This window comes from Numida meleagris, chromosome 2, assembly GCF_002078875.1.
Source record: "Numida meleagris isolate 19003 breed g44 Domestic line chromosome 2, NumMel1.0, whole genome shotgun sequence".
NCBI classification, from domain to species: domain Eukaryota; kingdom Metazoa; phylum Chordata; class Aves; order Galliformes; family Numididae; genus Numida; species Numida meleagris.
In genome coordinates, this window is record NC_034410.1 from 108108124 (window position 1) to 108122523 (window position 14400).

The 14400-nt window shown below is 35.9% G+C and overlaps 1 protein-coding gene across 1 annotated transcript in view; it reads right to left on the bottom strand.

Annotated features, from left to right (window-relative positions):
• Positions 1-14400, bottom strand: part of ST18 (ST18, C2H2C-type zinc finger) — a 66989-nt gene that overhangs the window by 26970 nt on the left and 25619 nt on the right. Inside the window, exons 5-8 of the mRNA XM_021387978.1 lie at positions 13443-13533; positions 11882-11986; positions 10259-10464; positions 6800-7011 (exon numbers count right to left, since the gene is read on the bottom strand). Coding sequence (XP_021243653.1) covers positions 6800-7011; positions 10259-10464; positions 11882-11986; positions 13443-13533 — 614 coding nt within the window. The remainder of the gene's footprint in view (positions 1-6799; positions 7012-10258; positions 10465-11881; positions 11987-13442; positions 13534-14400) is intronic.

The window sequence follows — 14400 nt, forward strand, 5'->3', positions numbered from 1 at the left end:
TAAGGATCTTAAAAACAGTTATGATAAAGCAGAGAATTTTTCCTCTGTGCTGAAAGTGTGACATGACAAAGTCAGCTGGACTCAAGGCACGAGCTTCCTTCATGTAGCTTTGTCTTCTACCACTGTCAGTAGTGACTCATTTAAAGGTGAAATACATCTGATGAAATATTTTTAATCACAAGGAAAATTTTGGTAGAAGATTTAAATTTCAGGCCCAGTGATCTCTCCTTACTTGGGGATCCTGTTTCCATTTTGTATCCATGGGCCTGCGACAGATGCACACCTAGACTGAAGCATACCAAGCCATCTGCTTGTCCCCAGTTCAGAAACTCAGACACTTATATTTGCTTCGTCTGCATGACAAAGTTCACATTTTCAATCAAACAGCTTAAAGAGATGTTTTATTATATTTATGGGAAGTAAATACACTTCTAATATGTTCATACTAAGACGCTTTGGTTATATCTTTCTGCCCCTTTTTAGTAAATAGTTTAATCTCCTGTGATAGTTTTAAGCCCCGAATTTGACAGTGCAGCTTATCCTGGATAATAACTTAGTATCCACAACATCTTATGCCATCTGTATAATATCAAATACATTTTTATACCAGCATTAATAAACCTTAGTTACAAAAATCCAAGATATTAACTATATCAGTGCCAAGTTCACACTCCAGGATCTGACAGTTCAGCTCTGCCATGATCGCCCCAGTGTTTTTTGGCTTCAGAGTTGATATGTAACTATAGCGATGAAACAGAGCTACAGTAATCAAGTTTAATGACCAATGTAAAGTAAAATGCTAAATATTGTAGTTGCTGACATTTTTCGTAATAAAAAAACTTGGGTTAAGTCTGCACAACCAACATTCACATAAAATTCCAGACCTCTGTGACAGATGGCTTAGAAAAGGAAGCCATGTGACTGGGCTGCAGTAGTTTTATAGTGCAAAACCCATAAATAGTGCAGATTCTCTGTCACTGACAAAATACCAGCTACTCAGAAGGCAACAATGGCAACAAAAGGGACCAAAAGCATTCAAGGTTCCCTCCTTGATGAAACTGTACACAGGAGAATATCGGGAAACATATAGCCCCTGAGAAATAGCTACCATTAGCCAAAACAAGAGCTTTGAGTGGTAAGGAGAATATTTTACTAACGTAGATATTTAGATATCAGCAGTTCCCTGAAATTCTCGTAGAAGCTGTGTTGTCCAGCGCACCTAATTCTGATCAGGAAAGGCTGGGTTGTGTTTTTGTGAAGTAGAGTACAGATGGGGTTTAAGTGAGCTCACAGATGCACACAGCTATTAAATATAGTCATGGAAAAATATCCCCTTTTGCCCATCACAGGATGTATCGCACGTTTACAGCATGGGTTTTTATTCAGAACAGTATAAAATAGCTATCGCTTTGCTACATTCATAGCAAACTCCAAATGGCAGAGAGATGATGGTCAGAACTACAGCTCCAGTTTTCATTCCTATTCTCATCCCACCCTCCTCTCAATATGTCTACTTTGCTTGTTTTACCACATTTATTTTTACGTTGCTTTTAAAATGGAACTAAAAAGACAAAAATGGCAAAAATGCTAAAGCAGTGCTGTGGCGTGCTGACAGAAAATGGCACTTACTATGCTTATCTCAGAGTTGTAAAGGTTGTGCTCTCCTCAGAGAAGGCAAGATCTGTTGACTCTAGGATGAACAGGAACTGTCCTATATTTATCTATTTTTAATTACATATTTAAATGCACCTACAGAAAACAATGTATATTTTCTGACTTCTCCTTTAAAATTTAAGTAAAATAAAGATGCAAATGTATCTTATTATTTCCTAACATATTAGTTTACAGATGGGTGAATTTTTGGAATCTGTTTTTTTCTCATTTACAGTTACACTGATGTAAACTAGGAAAAAAATCCACTGAAGCAATGAAGAAAAATCAATAAGGGTGAGAGGAGACCTACAGTAATTAAATTCACGTTACTCCTTATCTGCTCCCACATCAGTGATAGTGCAATCATTCCCACAGGTTTTGCAAGCAGCTGGAAAAAGGAGTTCAGAAGGAAAAATGAGAGAAAAAAAGACTGAAGCATGTTTTCTTTATTCCAGGATCTATACTGCGAAAAATATAAGGTATAGGTAGTACTCTATGAAGAATATCCATCTAAAATGGATGGAAGACTAACATTAAATTAGACTAAGAAATGGTCTCTATCTTCTTCAAGTGCTTTATACTTTAAAGTCAGGCTTTTTCACTCTGCTTCATTTTATGGCATAAGTATTACAAAGTATTATCTAGTACATTATTTAATCTTGTCTTGGAACTCAAGTATATAAGCCAAGATAATAAAGGCAGGAGTTTTTTCGTTTCTTTGTTTTTTTCATAAATTATTACTGCATTATATCATATGTTTTTGGTTCATTTGATAGCTCAAAACATTTAATACGTTGCAATTTGTCTCAAGTAACGATTACAAGTTAAGCTTTATCTCATAGATGAATCAGAAAGAGTGAATTATTGTGTCTCTATGAACCTTATTTCAAACTGTGACCTAAGGGAGATTGTGTCATTATATATAAGAGTTTTATGTACTCTTTGGTTGGCATAAGTCATAGCTCTTAATAGTAAATAAGTCCAAAGAAACGACATTATCAATGATTTTGCTTTCCCACTAGCAGTTCAGTCTGGTTCAGAAAGCTCAAAAGGGCGATTCAGTTCTAGCATTAGGAACTAACACCTTGCCATGTGTATGAATGCTATTCTTAGTTCAACTCCACCTGAAATTTTTTTTTTCTATTCACAAACAATAAGAATAAATGCATGCGTACCTCAGATGTAAGTTTAAACAATTGAATTATTGTGGAGCAAATTAAAATACAGAGGCAAAGCAGGAAAACTTGTAGCTGCCCAGCGATATTTGAGACACAAATGAAGTCACAGTTTCAGCCCAGAGCAATTCACAAATTAAATAAAGGCAGCCAAGAACTTACTCAAGGAGCAACATGCACAGCAGTATAACAGGATGGAACCTAGTGATATTCTTGGCTGATTTTTCACTCTGTATTTAGGTTTTAAGGTATTTGGAATAAAGGAATGCCTGACAAACATGTTAAGTACTAACTACATTGTTGAAATAATTGATGTAATTATCACCATCAATATCCAAGAATGTAGAGATGACATAATTTTGTTCAAAAACAGAATTTGAACTTTAAATATTTTTAGCAAGTGTCATTTTTTGTTTTCTTTCAAGACATAGCATGCATATGCCATTTTGTCTAAACAGGTGGGAAAAACACCAAAACATTCAACAAAATGTTTGGCAAGCAGTAGTGATGGGGATACAGTTAAACTGCATTGCTTGCAACTACCTCTGTGAGATGTGAATGTGGTGAGGGCTGTAAATAGTGAATGGATGTTATGATAATGTAGATTCTTGTGCTGTGCTAGAAACTGCAGGATAAGTGTCCAAGGGGAGTCCTTCTGTTTCCTTCAATAGGAGTTGAAAGAAGCGACATAAGCCGGAAATAAAATGGAGACCAGTGTATTGGTTTGGCATATAGACCACACGAGAATTGGCTGATCAGTATAATCAGGGGAACAGCTTACTGGTGTCTGCACCTCTGAAACTGAATGGTTTAGATACTGTAAGTTAATGTGGTATTACCTGTTTTAAATGTGATATAATCAAGTATTTGATTATCTTAGTATATTGCACACAGCTAATAGAGATTTCACAGGGAAAGCTTAGGATCCATCTTATTGCCCATTTAAGAATAAAAGTATTCTTTAACATGTTTAATTTATAAATTAAGAATTTTTATATAGGAATATATGGCAAATTACCTTCTTATGTCAATTCTCTTTGTGAAGTTCTTTTTACCAACAGCAGTGCTAATGTGTAAAAAGATTTCTCTACCCTTGCTACACTTCTTTTTTTTTTTTTTTTTTGCCTTGGATTCTTCCATTTGAACTGATATGTAGAGAATATGAGAGCATTTCCTAATAAAATTGAAAGTCCATTGAATTAATAACAATTGAAACTTTGCAGTGAAAAAAAAGTCTCTCATTTAAGTATTATATATTCATACTTGCAGAAAAGTAGTGAATATTCAAGTTAAAATGTCCAACTCTCACTGAAAAATTACAAGTCCTTGGAGGTCAGTAACTAAAATTTGGGACAATGCACCTTGAGAGAAAACAAGAAAATGACAATTGTTTAAAATGATTGAAGTTCAAGTTTGCTTTTAAAACTTAGAAGCACAATATTTTACAGATCTGACTATTACAGATGTACTTGGAACTATGGTACTATGGTTTCCTACCATATCCTCTGTGGTCCCATTGGCCCTTGCTCTATCACTCTGGCTCCCATTTGCAAGGGTTCTGGCTTGGATTGGTGAAAGGCTGCATGGTGCTCATGTAATAGCAAAGACCTTTACAAGTCAGGGGCTTTGATGTGCTAAAGTAAGAATGATGCTAATCGCATCCTCTTTGGCAAGGAACAAAGTGATGTGGCAAGGTCAGGGTTCAGAGGTATGATACTATGGAGCTCTAAACACAGCCACCCTACTCAAGTATTTTCAGATCTGGTGAATGTCTATTCTTCCTGTCAATAACAGGAAGAATAAATCGTTAAATCCGTAGTCATCTGCTTATGGCGAATTATTTGAGTCCCAACACTGAAAAAGTCCTCAGGAGACGTTTTTGATGAGCTAAAATATATGATATTCTATCATTAAAAAATCTACCTTTGTGAGCAACACAAGCCACAAAAGAATTCAGAAACACTGACAAATAGATGGTCGTATCTTTTAGGTATAGCCTCATACATGTTTCATATTTTAACATAAAAAAACATCTACACAGAAAAGAATTTTCTAGAGACTTATTTCTGCAATTTCTGCTTGAGTTCTGAAAGTAATAAATAGCCAAAACCAAATAAAAACAGTTTGTGTGGTTTTGGCCACCAAATCTGTTTGGGGCTTACTTGCCTGTGTTCTAGCCAGAAGCTAATTCTGATTCTTCTGTCAGATGTTTTGTAGCAGTATGCCCTCCAGAAAGTCTGGCAAAAGTGGATGCAGGCAGATAGCAAGGTATGCAGGTGATTTTCTTTTAGGTTGGATTCCTAGCTGTGAAAAAGTAGTAAGTTATGTGCCCCAAGTGTCCTTCTGTATCGTTACTGCTACATTCACTTCCATTCAAACCTTCCTCATTATTTGGCAACTGTGAAGCAGGTATGGAGGAGAAAATCTTTGGTTTATGTCTGGTCCCTTTACTGCTCTTCTCTGGCAAGAAAGTTGTATTGCTGAGGTCAGCCAAAGGCTGCGGCAGCAATGTAATCCAGCCATTGGCATCAGTTTCCATTTTCCTGCTAGAAGTCTCTATGGAAGATCAGAGGAAGGTCCTCTCTGCAGCAGCTGTCAGGGATAGACCTGTCACCTAAGAAAGGTTTCATGTGCAATATTTGGGGTAGATAATATCTAAATCATGGAGAATGCATATAGACACACTGAAATGTATACCCTGTGGCACCTCCCAGTGCTGGTTTCAAGATTCAAGACTCCACAAATGGAAATAAAAGTCAGAAAAGTATGAGATACTGCTATGCAAAGGAGAATGGATTGTGACGCCTGACAAGGTGTCACGTTTGTGATAAAATAAGTGTTTCCCCTCAAACAATAACAGATAGTCTCTTAGCAATAGTGAACAGAGGCCCAACAAAATTTGTAGACCAACAGCTATAGAAGCCACCTCTACCCAGCCTGAGACTTACAGTGTAACAATCATTAGTCATTTGGAATGCATATCAAGACTTCGAGTCCCGTAGCAGAAACACACCTGATAATTTATGATATAATAAATACTCCTCTTTTCACTCCCCAATGATTTCTTCTCAAGTTCTTGTAATGGCAATTCCTCATCTACACAGAGCTTTCAAAAGTATCGTTGTAATGGAGCACATGTAACTTTAATGCAAATAACAAATAACCATGCTCCCACAAGCACAGCCATCAGAAGAAAATCTTGTCTATTTTCATCAGCATTATAATACCATGTAATGGCACAGAAAATAAGGCTCATAGCTCACACAGTACCATTTGTAAATCATAAAGATCTGTGAGGAAACGCAGAGCAGAAACCAAAACATGAAAGCCACACAAACATCTACGAGATTAGGCAGCATTCCATTATGACAGACTTGCCCAAATTATCTATCTCCAAATACTGTGGGTCTGATTCTCCTCTCTCACCAGCAGAAACAAGCATTTTATCCAAGTCAGTTGTTATTTATCTCTCTACACCTTGTCAAACTGTCAAATGAGCTCAGAATACAGCAGACTCAATAGATTTAGTCCTGTTTCATTGCAAGCAAAATATCACCTTGATTAATCACATTTTTGTTGGCTTTTTTTTTTAACAGCTTCCAAAACAATTGTTTATGGCAGATTTCAGAGGGAGGAAAATTTCTTTTTTAAACATATCTACATCTAACATATCTAACTATCCAACACAGATTGTTGCTGGATTTCATATATCCTTCTTTCTTATTCCCTCCACAAAACTCCCTCCCTGCATTTAGGGCTTAAATATGAAAAGAGTAAAATCATAATTCCTGCTATTTATTCATTTTTAATGAATAAATGGTCACTACATTACTGATTTTTTCTGCCTCTTCAAAAGAGCATGCAAACAGAAGCCTTCTTTTTGGGGATTTAATGCAGTCACTAACATAAAAGACAGTTTATTCGCACAGTTCAGTAGCTAGCACACCCTCCAGGTTCTTGGACTACCCTACCTTGGCAGACAGACTCTGTGGTTTGTTGGAGAGGATCTCTGCTGCTTCCCTGCAGCGGGTGGAAAGGTTCAGGATAGCAGCAGCTGCTGCTATGTGGGTGTCTTCACTACATTGACCGTAGCTATAAGAGTTGGCATGGCAAGGGCTCTGTGTGTGGGCGCTAGCACTAGGCAGTCGATTAGAAAATTTCACTGGATTTGAAAAATGCTTTGCTGTTGAAGAGAGATTTGATTAGCAATTGCATATATGTGATTTCTTTCCACAAAATAGTCTTGTTTCTCAGACCACAATTTCATACATTAAAATATTCAGAGAATACATTTAAAACAATCAGTTTCTTACTGACTTTAAAGGTTTACTGTATAAGTGGCTTCAGAAACATGAAAATTTAATTTTTACCAGAAATATAACTTTCCTGTATACACATCTTTCAACAAAGCATCTGAGACATTTACTCAGAATTTTTTCATTCCTTAGTCAGGCATTAAACACAATGATGTCTAAGGAAAGACTGAACAAGGATTAACGCATTATCAAATTTGATCTGATGACAATGGTAGGAAAATGCAATGTAAATATATCCTTGTGAAGGCTTCCCCTTGGAGGTATATTGAGTGAAGAAACACTGGTGACTTGTCCAGTCTTAGCTAAAACAACATTGCTTACCCTACTTAAATGAATACCTGTTATTTACATGGCTTTGTTTATATGAGTAAGGAGAACAACATCAGGCTCTTGAATAAACTGCAACCATCATATAAGAGCATTACCTGCTAGTAATAGGCAGTCCTGTTTCTCCGGAAACTTTCTGTAATTTGAGTCTACCTTTTAGAGAATTCCAAAAAAAACCAAAACAGCAACAAAATAACCCAAAACCCAAATATCCCCTTCCCTACAACAAAATAACAAGTGAAGAAAAAAAACAACAACACAAAAAGTATCAACAATGAATATTCAGAATAAAAGTGGTCTTAGCTGACCTCTTTATGCTGACTATCATTTGGAATAATATGCAGATTCAGTAGACACAAAGAGGTCACTTAAAATGAAGAACCAACAGGTGAACAGAAAGGCACTTTCATGGACAAAAGTGGCTTTTGTGGTTCGTTTTCTCCTCCATCACCAACACTTACTCCAAAACAGGTAGAAAGAAATCTATTCCTTTTTCTGTATTTTGGAGTTTGAGATGTCATTAACTGTTGCAGGGAAAAGACAGCATCATGATCTCAGTTCTTAGTAAGCAACAGTCATTTATTTTGTCTGTAGCTCTCACAGTGTCCTACAAAGCACGCAAAATCCAATTTCTCAGCCTGCACCCAGATACACCGAGAACATTGCTGCATATAGCAAACTGCTCACTGCATAAAGATCTCAGCCCCAAGGATCTGGAAGTAAAGCTTTGGCTGAGTGCATTTCAATGAAAAGACCTACAGAAGACATTCAAGAACTCATCTTTCCTCAAACTTGGGATGCTGTAGAAGAAACAGTTGTTTATGTGCACTGACTGTAGTTCAATGTCATGTTTGGTTTTTCTAAATACTGGGGGCAGCTCAGTAGAGCAAAACATAAGAGCTGCGTGATTCAGCTCTCCTCCATTACAAATGAAAAAAGATGTATCCACCCCTCTATGAAACTATAGAACAAGTAAGAGGGTCTTCATTTTCAGCAGTTACTATAGCTAATTTAATATTATTTTTAACAAGTAAGGTGTTTTTTCTATCAGCCACCCTAACAGACAAAAAAAGAAAAGAAAAAAAAGCAGGCTATGATGGATACACATTTTGTCAACAAATCAAGTTTATAAATGCAGAATCCACAGAGGACTAATGATGTGGTTCTGGCAAGCTACATATTTACATAGGACATTGAACCAGTCTGTAAATCACAGCTTCTTACTGCCAACTTTTATGCATCTGCACAGCTAAAACACTCACCTGCTCTTTTACTTTCACCTTTCCATTAAAATAATAGCTGTACACTGCAATCTTTGTAAGAACAACAGGCCATAAACTTCAGTCCTGATATACATTATACAGAAATTGCATATGTATGGATTTGCATTTGTATAAAAACATTTCAATCATTTTTTCCTTGAGATGAACCTGTGAAATAGACATGCATCTGTGCAAAGAGACAGCTAATAGGGAGTATTCAATTTTACAAACAAAATTGAAAAACCTGCCACCCAAAAAGCTGGCAATGCACATATTTGCTTACATCTGAAGAAGCCTATTTTCTAGTCCAGATAAATATCTGCTTTTCATTTGTAATTTTAAATGAGGTATTTATATATATATATATATATATATATATACATATATACAAAAATACATAGGTTCCTACATACATATATTATATTTACATATATAGACCTGTTCAGGTACTTGCACAAATAAACATGTTTTATAAATATGCATAAATATATATAATATATTCTTAGAAGTATTATGTTGTATATATGTATGTACATTTTTTAAAACTCTGCTTTTCTGTTCACCTTACTATGAATGTTCTCCTTCCTTTCTTTAAGTTAGATGAAATTTCCTTTTTTGGTTTTCTTTTACTAATTTTTTTTTTTGTCATGCATGAGAGACTTCTGTCACATAACTTTGGATCTGTTTTCTTCTATACTCATATATGGTGCAATTAAATTGTTTTTTTCCCATTATTCTTGTGGAAACTAAACTGTTTCTTGAAACAAAAGAGTTTTTTATAATGGTCAATTATGCAGCAGAATCTTGCTGAAGTTTTCCATGCAAATTGTGAAATTGTATCCGCAATAAATAATCACTATTCACACTGTGGCATCTCATTTCTACAGAACATTACATTAGCAAATCTGCAAGTGATGCAAGCAGGAGCCTCTTGATAATGATTTGATGCATTCGATATGTCTGCACTACAAATATGACGTAGTACAGAAATATTAGAAATCAAAATGAATTAAATTCAGGCCTGAAAGTAATGCAGCTGAAGGACATGGTCTAGGAGGAAGAATTTGTGTATGGGTGCAGCTAAAAAGTATCTGAACTATCTTTTAAAACTGAATAATAATATAACTGAATAAAACTGAAATTTTATTATACTACAGTTCATAGAGTCTTGTGATGACATGTTCTATGGGACTTCTCATGGCAGCATACTATAACATGAATATCACAATTTAGCCAAGAAGGAAGCCAACAGATAATATGAAAATCATTCATTTTTTCACTCTCCTGTTCATCTGATAATTGCTTTTCAAAGAAACATCAAAAAATTAAACCTTATAGTGATCATATTTAGCAATCTAGCAGTATATATTTAGCAAATAGTGATTATATTTAGCATTTTGGCTACAAATAGTTAAAGATGCTTCCTACAAAGACATTTTGAATTCTGTAAATTTGAAAGCAGAGCAAGAAACAACAACAACAAAAAAAACCTGTTTCCCAAAATATAGTGGATTTTCAAACTTACATTCAAGGAACTGTGGTGTTTTTCGCCCTTGCACTACGGGTGCCATTGTGCGTTTGCCAAAGACTTGTGCATCAAAGCTGGCATAATCAAATGGTACTTTCCCAAACTTCTCCTTTTCTTTTGTGAGGGTGGTTCTGGAGGAATTGACTGACTGTGAAGTTCTGTAATTATACTGAACTACCTCAAGCTGCTTAGTTAAATTTGTGCTGCAGAGAGAAGGAGGAAAAGAATGAGAAAGACAAGAATAGCAAAACAAGAATATATTTAAATAATATATAATATATTTAAATAATATTTTACTGAAGAATAGGAGACAATCCTAGTACCAGAAAGTATGGTGTTTTCACATGTGAAACCTACTGGTAGATGCATACAAGAAAGAAATCTAAGTATGGTGGCTGACCTAGCAGTCAGAGTATTTTGTCTTCATACAAGTTCAAAGCCATACATGTAAAAATATCCAGTATTCTCTAGCAATGCTGCAGGAGATTTACAAAGAAGATACCAATTTACTTCTGTACCACTGTGTTTCCTTTATTTTTCTAAAAATTATCTGGATTTTTGTAAGTCACAAAGGACTTGTATTTTTATGGATCACTATTATTCTCACTTTACTGTAAATGATAATGGTATAAATTTAGTACAAGATGATCCAAAATAATTGCTTCTGCTATTTGGGAAGAATGATTTACAGTGTGTTATTCCATTTAGTTACTGTTCAGTAACTACTTGTCTTTAGTAATTTCCTAAGGACTTTTCATATGTAGAGTTAAGGCACGTGCAGTTGGCAGACACATGGACATAATATTCTATAATGGCTCTGAAGGAACCATTAGAGCTGATCATGTCAATAATCCACAAATTAAAGTGTCCCCAAATAGACCTGAATATAATAGGTTGTAATGGTCGTGGTGCCAATGATGTGCAAATTATGCATGTCTGTAGGGTCCATATAACTCTGAACAAAATACAATCACAATAAAAAATGTTTTCTCTTTTTTTGATGCCATTGTATAAAAAATAAACTAATTAAATCAATAAACTTCAAATAAAGAAACTCATAACATGAATTAATCAACAGTGGGGAAACTGACAGAGCAGAGTTCTCAACTCTTTCAGATAACTGCATCGGCAATACAACCCACTACTTGGGATCACTGAAAGATACCTCTGAAAAGAATCACAAAACAAATTAGCTCTCTGCTGCTAGAAGTGCAATAACTTCAAAAAGATCTTTAATAATGTTTCAGTGGCCAAAATGTTGCAGCAAAGGAAATTATTTACTACATTTCAGCAAAGATAGCAGATTTTGTTTACAGGAAAAAGACGTCTGAGAATCACCCATTAGGATACTTGTGCTGAAGTAAGATTTAGTAGAAGAAATTGAATTGCTTTTTGAAACGTATGTCTATTGTCTTTAGTGTCAGCCACACTCACAATGGCCAGCAGAATGCTACTTGACAATTTCGAGGTACAGTCAAGTTATTTACTTTCACAGAACTTCATTTTGCAAAACTGAAATACCTCTGTAGCTAGGACCCAAACAAGAGTGAAAAACCTGAGGAATGATTGATAGAGTTTGTGCAGAATACTTTGAGCAGACTAGATCTTGTAGGCTCCTACCTGTGAGTCTGATCATGGCACTGCCCTGCTTTTGGAGACTCGAGCTGGTTTTTTTCCTGGGACATTGCCAACTTTTCAGCTGCAGCAATTGGACAACCAGAAAGGCTGTTTAAAAACAAGGTGAAGGAGAGAAACAAGAACAAAAAAACCTTAAAATGAAGTTTTAAGTAAGAGAAATGTGCTGTGAAAACCAATGGCTTCAAATTTCTCTGGGACCCTGTGCATCTATGGGAATAGGAGCTGCCCTTTAAAGCCTGATTCATTTGCAAAACTGTGAAATCTGCATATTAGAGATGATGTATATGGAAACTGAATCATGTAGGATTTTTCCAGCATTGAGCTTTAACATTTTGTGGCTGGCAAGTCACAATAAGTTTTTTTTATACTTTATGAGCTAATTCATAGGTGTAAACTTCCTAATGATTACAAAGAAAGTGGATTTGGGGAAAAAATAGCTGTATGTAAACAATGGCTTTTACCAAAGTGCACATTTTGCCATTTCTGGCTGAGCTTTCTTTTCTTATATTTATTTTTCTCTATTTTCTTTATTACATTAAACGATGCTTTCTTACCCTATTCATGGTTTGCTTATGATACACCCGATGTGCTGCTAAGATGACCGAGGATTTAAAACAGGTAAAACATTGAGAAAATATTTAATGGTTCCTCGATGCTACCTTTGTGCATCAGAGACGGTAACATGGTATGGTAATACTTGATTTTGTTGCCCTTTTACTATAACCAATTAACCAAAATCAATCAAGCAAAAAAGAAAATCCCACAAAAATTCAAGTCAGCCAAGATTTTTTTGACAATTTTTTGCCCCAAGTTTGATCATTAGATAGACAACATATTCTTCCAGAGGAATGGCCCTTTATAAGAACTATAATGGCATATTTTGGTTTGCTGCCTGCCAGCAGAAAGCAGTGTTCACAGGAGCCATGCTGACAAGAGTGGCTTCAGCTCTCTGCCTCACCTGCAGCCCAGCTGTGATTCCCCAGCTGCCTGTCTGGAAAGCCTTCCTCAGTTTTACTTTCTCCCTGCAGGCAGAAAGTTAAACAGAGAAGGGTGTTCCAAGCAGGAAGATGACATTCCTGAAACTAATGAATGGAGTTTGCTTTTACAGAGATTCTAAAGTGTTGCCCATATAATTTCATGTTTTGCTGAAGCATTACATAGTTAATTTCTGCCAAGGACTACTATGCATGTAGTACAAAACAAAAAGGCTTTGTTTTCCATTGGGATTTCTAGCTGTAGCGTTAATAATGTATACGTTCATTCCTACTTTTATATTATGGTGTTTCACCATGAACACTATAGTGATACTACAGTTTGAATACTCATCTGTGAAAAAGACTAGTGTAATCTGCTATCTACAGTGCTGAAGCCATTTTTTATATAATTAAATTAAACACACTTGTTCTGTTATAAATAATACAGACTAATCTTGTTCATAGGCATTCTGCAGTAGAGTGTATAGCATCCAATTCCAAGGCATGACCATCAATTTATTCATTAGTACATGTCAGATTTAGAGCAGGCAGCAACTGCTCTGAACTACCTTCTGTGCGTGTTGCGATTGCTGTTGACATGTCCTCTTCCAGTGCATCCTGGAGTGGGGCACTTTAAAACATTTTCATGCATGGCAAGAACTAAGGAAGAAAAACAATTGATAACATACATAACTGAAAAACATACATGTTAAAAAATAAGAATATTTCTTATTCAGACTCAGAAGATTCTCAATTCTGTCATATTGTGGCCTCAAAAGAAGAAAAGAAGCAATGCAGCAAGACCAGTGTCTCCAAGACAGACCATTTTACCGCTACTTGGTTGTAGTGTGGCTTCCAACATGCAAATCATTTTTTCTAGCGACTTCAGAAGAGCAAAGGTGGAATTCAGCAGGGATGTTAGGCCCTCTGGTTCACACACCACTAACACAGTAAATGAAAAAAGTGAGGCTATAGAAAACCCCTGAGAACCATGTTTGGGGTACTTAAACTGTAGTCCTCTCTGGCCCAGGAAGGGAGAGCTCTCAGGTACAGAAAGGATTTTCACGCCTTCCACTATGTAAAATGATCTGTTCCAAGGGCGTCCTTTAGAATCCTGATATCTTCTGATCGTCTGCTCTGTTCTGAATCTACTTTTGATCAACTGGTCATCCCCCAAGCAGCAATTTACGCTCTCAGCAGGGATTACAACCTGTTGCATGCACATTTCTTATGTGCTGCAATGTGAACCATCTTTACTAAGAGTGAGACATATGTTTGTGTCAAGCAGAAAACATCTTTGTATGTCTTTTCTCACGTCTTCATTACCCCTTGAATGAACTGATTGTTCAGTCAAATGATTTGTTCTGTCAGGTATCCTTTTAATTTACTGTCTTGCATGCTACTGCAGAAAACAATCTGACTACCTAGGTTACTTAAACAAAATTTCACATTATATTTTGGTTTATTATGCAACACTTCATTGCATCACATTGCAAGATTACACACACGCATACCAGTGTAACAAAT